Here is a 17612-nt window from a genome sequence, read left to right on the forward strand (position 1 = left end):
ACAGTGGGAAGGGTGATGAGTTCAATCTTGAGCTTGAGGGGCTGTGGGACTTCCCAAGAGCAGAGGTCCAGGAGACAGGTTTTGATCCCGGGAGGAAAAGTCGGGGCTAAAGAGATATAGTTTGGAATTACTAACACATAGATGGTAGTGGAAACTCCGAAAGTGAAAAAGAAGAATCAGGATTGGACCTGGCTTGAAGAGCGTTCATGATGTAGCAGTTTGACTATGGCCTGGAGGCAGTCTCTTGCATAGTTTTTCTAAACTGAGTGATAGCCCTCTTGCATAGTTTTTCTAAACTGAGTGATAGCCCTCTTACCTACCTGTTAATCTCTTTTTACAGCTCCAAGAAAAGTTTGAAAGGATGTTATCGACCCCCTACATTCCCTTTAACAATAATTTTAAACATCTTCTATTTTAATTTTTTAAGATCTGATGAGCAATTTTCCCAAGAGCCAGTGCATTTCTCTAGTTGCCCATCCTTGAGAAGGTGTCACTTAATTGTTTATACCTTTTTTACTTCATAACACCAAATCTTAATCAAAATCAATGTAAGGACAGAATATCAACATACAAGATTAATCTTGATATAAGAGATCAGCAGAATGAATACTGATAATGAATGATATAATTTCGCATTTCTACCTAAGCACTTGTATAGAGGAAAATATCTGTAGGAGGATACCTTATACTTAAAATGGCTCACATTTATTTATTGAGAACGTTTTTCTCTTGCTTTTTTAAAAGAGCATTTAACTTTCTAAAGCTGCTTATAGGGAGACCCAGGAGGATCTCCCAGAAGACTAGGGCTGTTTGTCTTGAATTATTTTCTTCCACTTTAGGATTTAAACCGGATGAGGAGTGAATTGCTGGTGCCTGGGTCACAGCTTATTTTAGGTCCCCATGAATCCAAGATACCTATACTTTTGATTCAGCAGCCAGGAAAAGTGACTGGTGAAGACCGACTAGGCTGGGGAAGTGGCTGGGATGTCCTACTCCCAAAGGGCTGGGGCATGGCTTTCTGGATTCCATTTGTAAGTTACTTTTTGATTCTAACAGTTGCAATATTTAAAATACATTCCTAATAAATGCTAAGTATTCAAAATGTTCCAGACTTTACGTACAACTTAGGAAGAATTGAGTGGTATATTTCTGCCCTTAGAGCTATAGTCCTGGATACAAGATACTTCATACATATAGTCCCTGGAGCCAGGTTCTCATTATAAGACCTGTGCTGACATATCATCAATTGTTGAGGTTTTTAAAGTGGCCTGATTTTCGAATAGTAGTGGCAACAAAAATGTTGAGGTATTTGATTTGAAGAAATTTGTTATAAGTTTAAAAGCAAAGGACTTAACTTTTACAGATGGATAGAATACCTTTTTTTTTTGTTTTTGAAATGTTAACTATAACCATATACTCCTATTTATCAACTGCAGCTAAAAATTTTATTAGAATCGAATGTGTCTTTTTTTTCCTGGTTATTTTAAATATTACTTTGAAGGCCGGGTGTGGTGACTCACTCCTGTAATCCCAGCACTTTGGGAGCTGAGGTGGGCAGATCACTTGAGGTCAGAAGTTTGAGGCCAGCCTGGCCAACATGGTGAAACCCCATTTCTACTAAAAATACAAAAACTAGCTGGGTGTGGTGGCATGTACCTATAATCCTAGCTCCTTGGGAGGCTGAGGCATAAGAATCCCTTGAACCTGGCAGGCGGAGTTTCAGTGAGCTGAGATCATACCACTGCACTCCAGCCTGGGCGACAGAGCGAGACTCTGTCTCAAAAAAAAAAAAAAAATAAATAAATAAATAAATAAATAAACAAATAAATAAAATTAGTAAATAAATATTACTTCGATTCTAGAGAGTGTAAAAGGCATGTGAGACTTTTTAGATTCATGCCGGTAATTAATTTTTACATGCCTAGTGCAAGGGATATCCAGTTAAACATTCAGGAGTAGGAATATTTAAAAATAATCCTACTTAATTTTTTACTATGAGATGCTTTCAAGCATACAAAAAAGAATAGATGCTGATATAGTGAATGCCTGTGTGCCATTTACCCGCCATCTGGCTTAAGAAATATAACATTACAGATGCATCGATGCACCCTGTGTACCTCTCTCCAGTTTCATTTCCCTCCCTCCTTTTAAAATAATCAGTCCGCTGATTTCGGTGTTTGCTACTACCATGCATATTTTTATAGCTTTATTAAAGTATGTTTGTATCCCACAATAAAATAGCTATTTAGACTCAACATGTTTTTAAAGTATATACCTTACCGTATATATGATTTTGCAACTTGCCGTATTCACTTGGCATTGAGATTCTTTTCCATATTGGTTAATGAAACATGATGAAGCTCGATTTCATTCATTTTTACTATTGCATGGTAATCCATTGTGTGTATTTCTATCCATTCTCCTTTTGAGGGGCATTTAGGTTGTTCCCATTTTCCCCCATATAAACATTAAGCAATTCACTTTAAGTTGGTAGACTGACAGTATCTTTTTGACATTTCTTTTAGATTTATCGAGGTGTGAGAGTCGGAGGGTTGAAAGAGTCTGCAGTGCATTCTCAGTATAAGAGGTCTCCTAATGTCCCAGGCGATTTTCCAGACTGCCCTGCCGGGATGCTGTTTGCGGAAGAGCAAGCTAAGAATCTTCTTGAAAAGTACAAAAGGTAAGAAACTGGCTTCTCTAGTTTGATAATGTATTAAGGAGAAGAGAAGTGCCTGCTTATATTGGTATCCCAAACATTAGGATGGCTTTGGTAATTTCATAGACTTTTCAGTGAGCTCAGCATTACTGAGAAATAATTAAGAAGATATTACCTAAGTGAGGAGATTGTCTTATATCTATTTGGCTTTTATAGGCCCATTTTGGTTATAAACCCTTCTGTTTGTTATTTAGTTCTTTTTTTTTTTTTTTTTGAGATGGAGTCTCGCTCTGTCGCCCAGGCTGGAGTGCAGTGGCGCAATCTCGGCTCACTGCAAGCTCCACCTCCTGGGTTCGCGCCATTCTCCTGCCTCAGCCTCTCCAAGTAGCTGGGACTACAGGCGCCCGCCACCACGCCCGGCTAATTTTTTGTATTTTTTAGTAGAGACGGGGTTTCACCGTGGTCTCGATCTCCTGACCTCGTGATCTGCCCGCCTCGGCCTCCCAAAGTGCTGGGATTACAAGCGTGAGCCACCGCGCCCGGCGTTTGTTATTGAATTATATCAATAATGATGTACACTTAAACTTGGACATGAGTCTCAGACACTTGTTAATAGATTTCTACTACCAACCCCTCTCTCCCTCCAAAATGGAAATTGTGTTTTAAAAACTTATTATAGAAGTAATATATAGCATCAAAATTTAATTAAACTATGAAAATATATAAAAAGATAAATTGGTATAGTCCTGCCATCCAGAGAGATAAGTACTGTTTGTTTGTTTGTTTTTTGAGATGGTGGTCTTGCTCTGTTGTCCAGGCTGGAGTTCAGTGGCATGATGTTGGCTCACTAAAACCTCCGCCTCCTGGGCTCAAGCGATTCTTTCACCTCACCCGTGTAGCTGAGAGTAAAGGCATGTGCCATTGTGCCTGGCTAACTTCTGTATTTTCTGTAGAGACGGGGTTTCACCATGTTGCCCAGGCTGGTCTCAATACCAATTTTCCCTAGATCCACTGGCCTCGGCCTCCCAAAATGCCAGGATTATAGGTGTGAGCCACTGTGCCTGGCCAGGCACTGTTTTTATATCTTAGTACCTATCCATTTAGACTTTTCTTTTTTCACTGGAAGTGTGGCCGATGAGGGTCATGATTTCCTTTATATTACAAAATATATTCTAACACTGGGAATTTGTTGCCCCCTAAATTGTAGGCTCCCAGAAGCACAGAAGCTGTCTCTCTTTATTGTGGCATTTGCAGTGTCTAGCCAGTGCCTGGTGCACAGTAGGTCTTAATAACCTTTATTTGTTGTCTGATGAATGACTGGTTGAGTATTGTAGTTCCTTGATGGTGAGCTTCATGAGGGTAGAATTGTGTTTTCTTGTTCATTGCTGCAACCATAACTGTAGAGACAGGCAGTCTGCCTAGCTTGCTTTTTTTTTTTTTTTTTGAGACAGGATCTCACTCTGTCACCCAGGCTGGAGTACAGTGGCATGATCATGGCTGACCACAGCCTCCACCTCCCGGACCCAGGTGATCCTCCCACCTCAGCCTCCTGAGTAGCTGGGACTATAGGCACCTGCCACCACGCCTGGCTAATTTTTATAGAGATGAGGTTTTGCCATGTTGCCCAGGATGTTCTTGAACTCCTGGGCTCAAGTGATCTACCTGCTTTTACCTCCCAAAGTGGTAGGGTTACAGGTTTGAGCCACCCTGCCTGGCCTGTGCCTGCATTTCAAACTATTTGCTGAGTGGTAGATGAATGAGTGACTAGTGATATATTCCTGGATTGCTAGCTTACCAGCTCTTTGAGGGCAGCAATCACATGTTACACATCCTTGTGCCTCCCATAGTACATAGTTGAGAGGCTTCTATGTGTTTGTTAAATAATAGTTGAAAATAATACTTATTTCTTACTCTTCAGAGCTTTTTATGCATGCAAAATTTCCATAGATATACATATTTTTTTAAAGAATAGTATTACATACATTATTTTGAAACCTGTCTTTTTCGTTTAACAATATGGTATGTATAGTTTTACCATATCAAAAAATATGACTCTAAACCAAGTGTTGACAAACTTTCTTGGTAGAGGGCCAGATGATAAATATTTTTGACTTTGTGGAGCCTTCCGTCTCCATGGCAACTACTATACTCTGCCACTGTGGCTCCAAAGCAGCTGCAGATGACATGTAAGAGAACGAGCACGGCTGTGTTCCAATCATGCTTTATATATGGACACTCAGATTTGAATTTCATATAATTTTCATGTGTCATGAAATATTATTCTTTTGCTTTTTCAACCATTTAAAAATGTAGAAACCATTCTTAGCTCATGGGTCATACAAAAACAGACAGCAGGCCACATTTGGCTTGTGAGTCAGCCTGCCAGCTTTGCTCAGAATGTCACTTTGAATGGTCACATGCAATTGCAGTGTGGATGTCCTGTAATTTATCAGTGGCTCTTGAGGTTATTTCTGACTTTTTGCTGTGTGTTTCTGTGAACATCTTCCTGTGTGCATCTTTATATATTTGTCTTATTTATTCCTTCATTTAACATACATTTCTTTAGAGCCTACTGTGTGTCAAACACCATTCTAGGCGGTGGGGTGACAGCAGGGACAAGGCAGACAAGTCTGTCTCTGCCTTCATGGAGCTTATATTCTTCTTTTATTTTTTGAGACGGGGTTTCGCTCTGTCACCCAGGCTGGAGTGCAGTGGTGCAATCATAGCTTACTGCAGCCTCCAACTCCTGGGCTCAAGCAATCCTCCCATCTCAGCCTCCTGAGTAGCTGGGACTGTAGGTGTGCACCACCACTCCTGGCTAATTTTTTAATTTTTTTGTAGAGACAGGGTCTCGCTTTGTTGCCCAGGCTGGTCTTGAACTCCTGGCCTCAAGCAGTCCTCCCATCCCAGCCTCCTAAAATGCTGGGATTACAGGAATGAGCCACTATACCTGGCCATGTAGCTTATGTTCTTGATGGAGGCACAAGTTTCTAGGCTGGTTGGGGGTACCCAGGAGAGGGGAGGGAGGCTAAAATGTAAGAGCTAAGTCCTTGGACAAGGAAGAAGGGGTGGGATTCAGGGCACATGTGGAGGAGGCAGCATCTGTTGGGATTGAGTTCAGTTCTTCTGAATATAAGACTGTTAGACTGCCACTGATAACAGTTTAATCTGCTTTTATTTCTTTGGCTATCTTCCAACTAGATTTACAAACAGTTCTGACTTTTTTTTTTTTTGAGATGGAGTCTCGCTCTGTCGCCAGGCTGGAGTGCAGTGGTGTGATCTCGGCTCATTGCAACCTCCACCTCCCAGGTTCAAGCGATTCTCCTGCCTCAGCCTCCCGAGTAGCTAGGATTACAGGTGCCTGCCACCATGCCCAGCTAATTTTTGTATATTTAATAGAGACCAGGTTTCACCATGTTGGCCAGGATGGTCTTGATCTCTTGACCTTGTGATCTGCCTGCCTTGGCCTCCCAAAGTGCTGGGATTACAGGTGTGAGTCACTGCACCCGGCCCTGACTCTTAATCCTATTTTCCAAACCACTTTCTTTGTGTAATTCTTAAGTTGGCTAGTTCTCCTTCCTCAGAAAAATTAATATAAGGCTGTTAGACTGCCACTGAAATCTGAACATGGATTTAGCTAGGTTAGATTCTGCGGTGGGGGGATTAAGTAGCACACTCCTGATTGTGACTGTCTTCATGATAAAAGAGGCACAGCTATCAGCCAGCAGTAAGAAGGCGAGAGAGGCTGTTGGAGATTTGAGGAGAGAGGAATTGTAAGCAGTTTCTGGGAGAGTGGAAGATGGAATTGAGAGGAGAAACATGGGATCTGTAAGATGTAGAGGGCGCCTACTTGAGATTTGTGTTTATAAAGGAAGACTGTTAAGAACCATTGTGAGTTCTTCCTCCACTGCGCTCTGCCACTTGGGCTGGCATGGGGTCATTGAAGAGTCGGCTATGCCCAGGTCGGCTTTCCAGTGGAGGGAGTGGGGGTGTTTGTAGGGGAGGGATGGTGGTGTGAGCCATGGAGTCTAGGCTGAGGAAGAGCAAGGCAGCTGCTGTGAGCCGTGGGGAGGTGCTAGTGTAAATGGACAGTTGGGGCATTGTTGCGGGAGGATAAGTGGGTGGAAAACAGGAGGCATGGCTCTGAGAGCAGGATACTGACATCTCGGTTTGAAGCTGGAGCAGGTGTTGGCAGTGACCACACCTAAGGTATGAGCAGGGAGTGGGTGCTTGAGGTGGGGTGAAGTAAGAGATGCCAAGTGAGGGTGGGAAGGTGACTGGTGGGGTATTGGAAGGATGATTTAGGCAGATGCTGAAGCCACTGGGAGTGACAACAAGAGTCATGGTGGTACAGGGGAAGGCAGCGTGACCGTCAAGGTCATTAATTGCAGCCTTGTTTGGAGGAACAAAAGCTTGAAGACAATCAAAATGTCCTTTAATAGAGGACTGTCTAAATCAATTAGGGCATATTCATTCAGTAGAATAAGATACGAGATACACAGCCTTTTAAAAAGAAAGAATGAGGGAGCTTTCAGTACTGGTGTAAAGTAATCAAGATATTTTGTTAAATGAAAGAAGTGAAGTTAAGCAAAAAGTACTGTACCTAGTATGCTGCTATTTGTATAAAAATAAATAAAAAGAAAGAAATATGTGCATATCTGCTTGTGTGTACATAAAATTTCTCTGGAAGGCTATGTAAGAAACTGATAATGATATTTATTACCTTTGTGGAGGGTAGCTGGGTCACTAGAGGTCAAGAGTAAGACAGAAACTTCATGTAGCCTTGAGCTTAGAACCTCGTAAGTGTACAGGAAAATCGTGGCACAACTCTAGGGGCACCAGTTCCTTGTAGCTTTCAGGAATGGACCCCCTGGTGTGGTTCAGTGGCCACATGGGGCTACATTGTTTATTGAAGACCAAAGAAAACAAAAAAGCTTGGCCAGTAGAGTTGGTTATTATTATTATTTTATTTTATTTTTTTTGGAGATGGAGTTTCGCTCTTGTCAGGATAGAGTGCAGTGGCATGATGTCGGCTCACTGCAACCTCTGCCTCCTGGGTTCAAGCGATTCTCCTGCCTCAGCCTCCCTAGTAGCCGGGATTACAGACACGTGCCACCACACCCGGCTAATTTTTTTGTATTTTTAGTAGAGACAGGGTTTCTCTCTCTTCATGTTGGCCAGGCTGGTCTCGAAATCCTGACGTCAGGTGATCCATCCGTCTGGGCCTCCCAAAGTGCTGGGATTACAAGCATGAGCCACATGCCTGGCCTATTATTATTATTTTTTGAGACGGAGTCTCACTCTGTTGCCCAGACTGGAGTGCAATGGCACGATCTCAGCTCACTGCAACCTCTGCCTCCTGGGTTTAAGTGATTCGTCTGCCTCAGCCTCCCAAGTAGCTGGGATTGTAGGCACCCTCCACCATGCCCGGCTAATTTTTGTATTTTTAGTAGAGCTTTCACCATGTTGGCCAGGCTGGTCTCGAACTCCTGACCTCAGGTGATCTGCCCGCCTCGGCCTCCTAAAGTGCTGGGATTACAGTCATGAGTCACTGAGCCCAGCCTATTATTCTTTATCATATGTTTCTTGGAAAGCTTTTGTGTGAGTGTGTGTGTGTGTGTGTGTGTGTGTGTGTGTGTTTTAAAATAGAGATGCATTATAATGGTTATAATTATTTTAGTTTTCCAATACTAAATTGTTCAACATTGGTTCTCCTCTATGTTTTTCTTTAGACGCCCTCCTGCAAAACGGCCCAACTACGTTAAGCTTGGCACTCTGGCACCTTTCTGCTGTCCCTGGGAGCAGTTAACTCAAGACTGGGAGTCTAGAGGCCAGGCCCACGAAGAACCTTCTGTAGCTTCATCTCCAAATGGTAAGGAGAGTAACCTAAGAAGATCTGAGGTGCCTCGTGCTCCTATGCCTAAAAAAACTCATCAGCCATCTGATGAAGTGGGCACATCCATAGAGCACCCCAGGGAGGCAGAGGAGGTAATGGATGCAGGGTGTCAAGAATCGGCAGGGCCTGAGAGCATCACAGACCAGGAGGCCAGTGAAAACCATGTTGCTGCCATGGGGAGTCAACTCTGCGTTCTCAGGTAAGTGTCTGTTACATCTGGGTACATTTTGGATTATTTATTTTAATATTGAAGAGGCTACAGGATGTAAGCGTCATCACTGTTTCTTTATGCAAAATTCAAGTGAATTTATAGACTTTCTGGAAGGGAAAGCCAGTCTTTTATATTTCATAGAGGGCTCAGGGAAACAGCTTAATAATATTTGATGTAAGGCATGATGCTAATTGATGAAATGATTTACAGTATTGTCATCAATAGATCTAAGCCAAGGCAGTTTTATTTCTGAGATATTTTATGCAGTTTGAGCAAGGATTCTTTGCTTTAAATCACCAAATTAGATTTCTTCTAGTTCCTTTTGAATTATATGGATTTGTGATAGAGTAGCAACCCATTAGATGTAATATAGTCCTAGCCAGAGAGGCTACCAGATACACTATGTTCTCCTCTCAGTATTGCTGCGGGCCAGGTTCTGCTTATCAGCGACCCTGCATTCTGTGCTTTGCTCTGATTTTTTTTTTTTTTTTTTTTTGAGATGGAGTCTTGCTCTGTCGCCCAGGCGGGAGTGCAGTAGTGTGATCTTGGCTCACTGCAACCTCTACCTCCTGGGTTCAAGCGATTCTCCTGCCTCAGCCTCCCAAGTAGCTGGGACTACAGGTGCATGCCACCACGCCTGGCTAATTTTCACCATGTTGGCCAGGCTGGTCTTGAACTCCTGACCTCAGGTGACCCGCCCACCTCGGCCTCCCAAAGTGCTAGGATTACAGGTGTGAGCCACTGCGCCCGGCCTGTGCTTTGATTTTTAAAAAGTGCTTATCCCTCTAGCCTTGTGCTTACTTTTCTGTATAGTAGCCTCATAATTTCCTATCATTCTTTCTTACTTTACATGTAACTGTCCCTTATAGTTCCTTTACTCATTGAAATCTTAGTGGCTCTTTATTTTCACTCTCACTGTGATTACAATCCTAGATGCTATCTCACTGTCTTGTTTTCCCTGCCTTCAACTTCTTAAATCTTTAGTCCCTGAGTTTCAGAATGGCAAACACATAAAAAGAAAAATATCAGTACTAAAATATACTACAGTGTATTTCTAATTTTTAAAAAATTGTAGTTTTGATTCTTATATAGTATAAAAGAATCAAATTAATTCTAGCAGTGTCTAATCTTCTGATTGCATATTTTTTTCTGGAACAAAATATCCTCAAACGTATGTCTCCAACTTCATGTAGGAGTAGAAAATTACTGAAGCAACTGTCAGCCTGGTGTGGGCCCAGTTCTGAGGACAGTCGGGGAGCCCGGCGAGCTCCTGGCAGAGGCCAGCAAGGACTGACCAGAGAGGCCTGCCTGTCCATCTTGGGCCACTTCCCCAGGGCCCTGGTTTGGGTCAGCCTGTCCCTGCTCAGCAAGGGCAGCCCCGAGCCTCACACCATGATCTGCGTCCCAGCCAAGGAGGACGTCCTCCAGCTCCGTGAGGACTGGCATTACTGTGGGCCCCAGGAATCCAAACACAGTGACCCATTCAGGAGCCAGATCCTGAAACAGAAAGAGAAGAAGAAAAGGGAGAAGAGGCAGAAGCTGGGACTTGCCTCTTCTGATGGCCCAGCGGGGGAAGAGCCCGTGGCTGGGCAGGAAGCTCTGACTCTGGGGCTGTGGTCAGGCCCTCTGCCGTGTGTGACGTTGCACTGCTCCAGAACTCTCCTAGGCTTTGTGACTCAGGGAGATTTTTCCATGGCTGTTGGCTGTGGAGAAGCCCTGGGATTTGTTAGCTTGACAGGCTTGCTGGATATGCTGTCCAGCCAGCCGGCAGCGCAGAGGGGCTTAGTGCTACTGAGGCCTCCCGCCTCTCTGCAGTATCGATTTGCGAGGATTGCTATTGAGGTGTGAATGCATGCTTATATCCCAGCAGGGCATAGATAATACGTTATTATTGTCTGCCAAGTTCCACATGTGGAGAATCTGCTTCTGCTTTAAAATATCATGTGAAACTCCTTGGAAACAAGAATAAAAAATTATGTATTATGCAGATGATGAAATGTTCACATCATTCCAGTAATGTCATTGATTTTCATCTTTCCCTGTCCTTGCTGTAATATTTTTAAATTATTTGGCCAAAAGCTTTGTGTTATGATCTCTTGGTCTGTGTAGTTGTGGCTGAAAATAATTAGAAGCTCTACGAGTTATCATCCTCTTTTTTTGTTAGAAACAAAGGGCTTGTCAGGTCTATTTGAAAAACCTCGTAGTCATGTGATAAGCAACAATAGTATGTTTAATGATTTCACTGTTATAGCAGAAGACAAGACAAGACGCTTGGTCTCTGTACATGAAATATGGGCTCCTGATGGACCACATTCAATTCTGTACTGTGATTACCATGCCGAACAACTCAAGCCTTAAAGAGATAAATCATGGACAACTGATTGCTGCCTGTTTTCAGGCAGGCACAGTTTATGGTGTCAGTGCTAGGCTGGAATTAGAAAGGGGGGGTCTATGACGTGGACTTCTTGACTCTTTGATCTCTTTGTTGTTGACCTACAAAGTTACTTAATTTTTTTAAGTAAAAAATTATTATTTTGTTTCTGCAAAGAATTTCTCAAAGCCATAGAGGAGCATTTCTCAGAATACGTTCTATGATATGTGTCACCTAAAAACATAAGAGATTCCAAGGTCAGGTTGATATGGAAACTCTGGGTTAAATAAAGTTAAGCATTTCTTTATGAAAGGACTTCTGGAAACTTCCATGTGATAATGTGCATTGCAGATCTCTAGGAAGGAAATGATAGTGTATAGTATTTTCTAAATACTTGTGATTCCTAAAGTTCTCTTACAAGGAGCCCTTTGTAGGACCCGTGTTCTTAGGAGCACGCTTTGGGCAGTGTGGCTGTGTAGTGCATAGCTACCTCTGCAAGGTGATAACTAAGCCAGCAAGCTGCCTTTCAACACTCATGCAGTCACGTTGTCCACCTGAGATTCTCAACAGGGTATAAAAGGAAGGTCTCATCTTGCCCCACAGGAAGAGTGGGGCTCAGTGTGGCTTTTTTCCACGTATGGAGAAACGCAGTGCTCATCTACTTTTAGTTGCCACATATGGCTCACTCATAGACTTGGTCCTTACCTTTCCTGCTGTAACTTTCTAGAAGAGCTTAAGTGGGATTTTTTTTTCTAAAAAATGTAAATGTGCAGTTAGGCATTATTTTATGTAAATGCATTGGGTTTTTACTGTAGCGTTTGGCAGTAATTGGCTTTGGGGGTGATGAGGTGGGGAAGGATATGGCAGGTGGTACAGTAGTCAGGAAGTACCTGCCACCAATGAGATGTCTGATGCTTTGCCTCTCACCATGCCTCTGAATGTCTTTGGATCCAACCCAGATGAGACCGAAAAAAAAACAGTGTAACTAAGTGGCATCTGTAAACAGAATAAATGAAAATGTCACCTGATGTTCAGTTGTGAATATTTATTGGACCACTCCTTATTTGTTTTCTGGGCCCTCAGTCACCTCATTTGTGGCTGAGCTCACTCGATGACAGAAGTCTGAGTGTGCTGCATGGTCAGCTAACCTCATTCTGTACAGCCCTGCCTGGGGCCTGCTGCCCTGCCCTCATTATAGGGGACAGGGCACGTTTGCAGCCACTCTGCCTTGTGGGTGGTAGGTCAAAGAGCTGCGCGCCAGAAAGATAGATTAGCATTTCCCAAAATGTATTCCTGGGAGTACTAGTCCCTGCAGCTATTCCTGGAGAAAAGTGTTCTATGGCTAAATAAATATGGGAAAAGCTATATATGGAATCCTCCTATTGTGATTCACAATGAATAATTGCAGAGTCAAAGCTCTGCAAAGCTCTTTAGGAAAGAAATCTGTCTTTCAGACTCCCACACACGTACCTTTTTTGGTTTTTGCATACCTATTGTCCAGAGAACACTAGTTTCACAGAAGATACTTTGAAAAACTAACAGACTCTGCAGAGGCAGTAAAGAATCCATGTTCCTTATGAAAAAGACTGATAGGGGAATGGCTTACTTTCTGGCAGTTGAATTGATTAGCGTGTTGATTTTGATCCTTCCAAGTGCCTGCCATGCTGTACTAGAGCCACATAGCTACCAAATAAGTACAATGTGGCTCTTGTCCTCTTGTTGAGGGAGCAATGCTTTTAGGGTTCTTGAAGCATCCTGACCAACATGGTGAAACCCTGTCTCTACCAAAAATACAAAATTAGCCAGGCATGGTGGCGCATGCCTGCCATCCCAGCTGCTTGAGAGGCTGAGGCAGGAGAATTGCTTGAACCCAGGAGGCGGAGGTTGCAATGAGCCGAGATCGCACCATTGCACTCCAGCCTGGGTAACGAGCAAAACTCCATTCCAAAAAAAAAAAAAGAAAAGAAAAAAGGCAGAGTTGTGAGCTGAACACTTACAGACCAGCTATGCACTTGAGTTCTGTAGGAACAATGCATTCTTTTTGGTGTTTATGCTCTAGTCATATTGTTCATATCAGTCATCCATATTCATCATAAAACAATTAGAAAATGAAGATAAGCAACAATAACAAAATTTAAATCACCTGGATTTTCACCATCCAATGGTAACTAGTTACCTTCTGGTATGTATCCTAGACGTTAAGATGTATGTGGGTAGTTTTCTTTTAATAACATAAGCCATTGCTTATATAAAGAGCTATATCATACAAGTGCAGCAAAGTGCATGTTATCAGTTTTTTTGTTGGTGCTTGACTGGAAAGAGCTTTAAGGATAATACTCCTTTTTTTTTTTTTTAAATGGGAAGTTAGTATGTAACCACCCATCATGTACTAAATGTAGCATTGCCGTCTTGGTGGCCACATGGCTTGCGTGAGTTCTTTCTTCTCAGCCAGTGGGAGGTGAGGGGGCCAGTTGACAAGCTATATGGACTCCCTTGTAGTCTTTTTTTTTTATATTTAAGTTTTAGGGTACATGTGCACAATGTGCGGGTTTGTTACATATGTATCCATGTGCCATGTTGGTGTGCTGCACCCGTTAACTCGTCATTTAGCATTAGGTATATCTCCTAATGCTGTCCCTCCCCCCTCCCCCACTCCACAACAGTCCCTGGAGTGTGATGTTCCCCTTCCTGTGTCCATGTGTTCTCATTGTTCAATTCCCACCTATGAGTGAGAACATGCGGTGTTTGGTTTTTTGTCCTTGTGATAGTTTACTGAGAATGATGGTTTCCAGTTTCATCCATGTCCCTACAAAGGACATGAACTCATCATTTTTTATGGCTGCATAGTATTCCATGGTGTATATGTGCCACATTTTCTTAATCCAGTCTATCGTTGTTGGACATTTGGATTGGTTCCAAGTCTTTGCTATTGTGAATAGTGCTGCAATAAACATACGTGTGCATGTGTCTTTATAGCAGCATGATTTATAGTCCTTTGGGTATATACCCAGTAATGGGATGGCTGGGTCAAATGGTATTTCTAGTTCTAGATCCCTGAGGAATCACCACACTGACTTCCACAATGGTTGAACTAGTTTACAGTCCCACCAACAGTGTAAAAGTGTTCCTATTTCTCCACATCCTCTCCAGCACCTGCTGTTTCCTGACTTTTTAATGATCGCCATTCTAACTGGTGTGAGATGGTATCTCATTGTGGTTTTGATTTGCATTTCTCTGATGGCCAGTGATGATGAGCATTTTTTCATGTGTTTTTGGCTGCATAAATGTCTTCTTTTGAGAAGTGTCTGTTCATGTCCTTCGCCCACTTTTTGATGGGGTTGTTTTTTTCTTGTAAATTTGTTTGAGTTCATTGTAGATTCTGGATATTAGCCCTTTGTCAGATGAGTAGGTTGCGAAAATTTTCTCCGATTTTGTAGGTTGCCTGTTCACTCTGATGGTAGTTTCTTTTGCTGTGCAGAAGCTCTTTAGTTTAATTAGATCCCATTTGTCAATTTTGGCTTTTGTTGCCATTGCTTTTGGTGTTTTAGACATGAAGTCCTTGCCCATGCCTATGTCCTGAATGGTATTGCCTAGGTTTTCTTCTAGAGTTTTTATGGTTTTAGGTCTAACATGTAAGTCTTTAATACATCTTGAATTAATTTTTGTATAAGGTGTAAGGAAGGGATCCAGTTTCAGCTTTCTACATATGGCTAGCCAGTTTTCCCAGCACCATTTATTAAATAGGGAATCCTTATCCCATTGCTTGTTTTTGTCAGGTTTGTCAAAGATCAGATAGTTGTAGATATGCGGCATCATTTCTGAGGGCTCTGTTCTGTTCCATTGATCTATGTCTCTGTTGTGGTACCAGTACCATGCTGTTTTGGTTACTGTAGCTTTGTAGTATAGTTTGAAGTCAGGTAGCGTGATGCCTCCAGCTTTGTTCTTTTGGCTTAGGATTGACTTGGCGATGCGGGCTCTTTTTTGGTTCCATATGAACTTTAAAGTAGTTTTTTCCAATTCTGTGAAGAAAGTCATTGGTAGCTTGATGGGGATGGCATTGAATCTATAAATTACCTTGGGCAGTATGGCCATTTTCACGATATTGATTCTTCCAACCCATGAGCATGGAATGTTCTTCCATTTGTTTGTATCCTCTTCTATTTCATTGAGCAGTGGTTTGTAGTTCTCCTTGAAGAGGTCCTTCACATCCCTTGTAAGTTGGATTCCTAGGTATTTTATTCTCTTTGAAGCAATTGTGAATGGGAGTTCACTCATGATTTGGCTCTCTGTTTGTCTGTGATTAGTGTACAAGAATGCTTGTGATTTTTGTACATTAATTTTGTATCCTGAGACTTTGCTGAAGTTGCTTATCAGCTTAAGGAGATTTTGGGCTGAGACAATGGGGTTTTCTAGATATACAATCATGTCATCTGCAAACAGGGACAATTTGACTTCCTCTTTTCCTAATTGAATACCCTTTATTTCCTTCTCCTGCCTGATTGCCCTGGCCAGAACTTCCAACACTATGTTGAATAGGAGTGGTGAGAGAGGGCATCCCTGTCTTGTGCCAGTTTTCAAAGGGAATGCTTCCAGTTTTTGCCCATTCAGTATGATATTGGCTGTGGGTTTGTCATAGATAGCTCTTATTATTTTGAGATACGTCCCATCAATACCTAATTTATTGAGAGTTTTCAGCATGAAGGGTTTTTGAATTTTGTCAAAGGCCTTTTCTGCATCTATTGAGATAATCATGTGTTTTTTGTCTTTGGTTCTGTTTATATGCTGGATTACATTTATTGATTTGCATATGTTAACCCGCCTTGCATCCCAGGGATGAAGCCCACTTGATCATGGTGTATAAGATTTTTGATGTGCTGCTGGATTTGGTTTGCCAGTATTTTACTGAGGATATTTGCATCAATGTTCATCAAGGATATTGGTCTGAAATTCTATTTTTTGGTTGTGTCTCTGCCAGGCTTTGGTATCAGGATGATGCTGGCCTCATAAAATGTTTTAGGGAGGATTCCCTCTTTTTCTGTTGATTGGAATAGTTTCAGAAGGAATGGTACCAATTCCTCCTTGTACCTCTGGTAGAATTCAGCTGTGAATCCATCAGGTCCTGGACTCTTTTTGGTTGGTAAGCTATTGATCATTGCCACAATTTCAGAGCCTGTTATTGGTCTATTCAGAGATTCAACTTCTTCCTGGTTTAGTCTTGGGTGGGTGTATTTGTTGAGAAATTTATCCATTTTTCTAGATTTTCTAGTTTATTTGCATAGAGGTGTTTGTAGTATTCTCTGATGGTAGATTGTATTTCTGTGGGATCGGTGGTGATATCCCCTTTATCATTTTTTATTGCATCTATTTGATTCTTCTCTCTTTTCTTATTAGTCTTGCTAGTGGTCTATCAATTTTGTTGATCTTTTCAAAAAACCAGCTCCTGGATTCATTAATTTTTTGAAGGGTTTTTTGTGTCTCTATTTCCTTCAGTTCTGCTCTGATTTTAGTTATTTCTAGCCTTCTGCTAGCTTTTGAATGTGTTTGCTCTTGCTTTTCTAGTTCTTTTAATTGTGATGTTAGGGTGTCAATTTTGGATCTTTCCTGCTTTCTCTTGTGGGCATTTAGTGCTATAAATTTCCCTCTACACACTGCTTTGAACGTGTCCCAGAGATTCTGGTATGTTGTGTCTTTGTTCTCGTTGGTTTCAAAGAACATCTTTATTTCTGCCTTCGTTTTATTATGTACCCAGTAGTCATTCAGGAGCAGGTTGTTCAGTTTCCATGTAGTTGAGCAGTTTTGAGTGAGTTTCTTAATCCTGAGTTCTAGTTTGATTGCACTGTGGTCTGAGAGACAGTTTGTTATAATGTCTGTTCTTTTACATTTGCTGAGGAGAGCTTTACTTCCAACTATGTGGTCAATTTTGGAATAGGTGTGGTGTGGTGCTGAAAAAAATGTATATTCTGTTGATTTGGGGTGGAGGGTTCTGTAGATGTCTATTAGGTCTGCTTGGTGCAGAGCTGAGTTCAATTCCTGGATATCCTTGTTAACTTTCTGTCTCGTTGATCTGTCTAATGTTGACAGTGGGGTGTTAAAATCTCCCATTATTATTGTGTGGGAGTCTAAGTCTCTTTGTAGGTCACTCAGGACTTGCTTTATGAATCCGGGTGCTCCTGTATTGGGTGCATATATATTTAGGATAGTTATCTCTTCTTGTTGAATTGATCCCTTTACCATTATGTAATGGCCTTCTTTGTCTCTTTTGATCTTTGTTAGTTTAAAGTCTATTTTATCAGAGACTAGGATTGCAACCCCTGCCTTTTTTTGTTTTCCATTTGCTTGATAGATCTTCCTCCATCCCTTTATTTTGAGTCTCTGTGTGTCTCTGCACATGAGATGGGTTTCCTGAATACAGCACACTGATGGGTCTTGACTCCTTATCCAATTTGCCAGTCTGTGTCTTTTAACTGGAGCTTTTAGC

General features: G+C 41.9%; 1 protein-coding gene across 12 annotated transcripts in view; it reads left to right on the forward strand.

Moving 5' to 3' along the window:
* Positions 1 to 12162, forward strand: part of POP1 (POP1 homolog, ribonuclease P/MRP subunit) — a 42683-nt gene extending 30521 nt beyond the window's left edge. For all 12 annotated transcript variants that reach the window (XM_055286869.2, XM_055286868.2, XM_055286870.2 and 9 more), the window contains 4 exons: positions 840 to 1031; positions 2526 to 2680; positions 8389 to 8751; positions 9957 to 12162. In XM_055286869.2, coding sequence (XP_055142844.1) covers positions 840 to 1031; positions 2526 to 2680; positions 8389 to 8751; positions 9957 to 10611 — 1365 coding nt within the window. In that variant the 3' untranslated portion in view covers positions 10612 to 12162. The remainder of the gene's footprint in view (positions 1 to 839; positions 1032 to 2525; positions 2681 to 8388; positions 8752 to 9956) is intronic.
* The last annotated feature ends 5450 nt before the right edge of the window (positions 12163 to 17612 follow it).

The sequence above is a fragment of the Symphalangus syndactylus genome, chromosome 7 (genome assembly GCF_028878055.3).
Source record: "Symphalangus syndactylus isolate Jambi chromosome 7, NHGRI_mSymSyn1-v2.1_pri, whole genome shotgun sequence".
Classification (NCBI taxonomy): Eukaryota; Metazoa; Chordata; class Mammalia; order Primates; family Hylobatidae; genus Symphalangus; species Symphalangus syndactylus.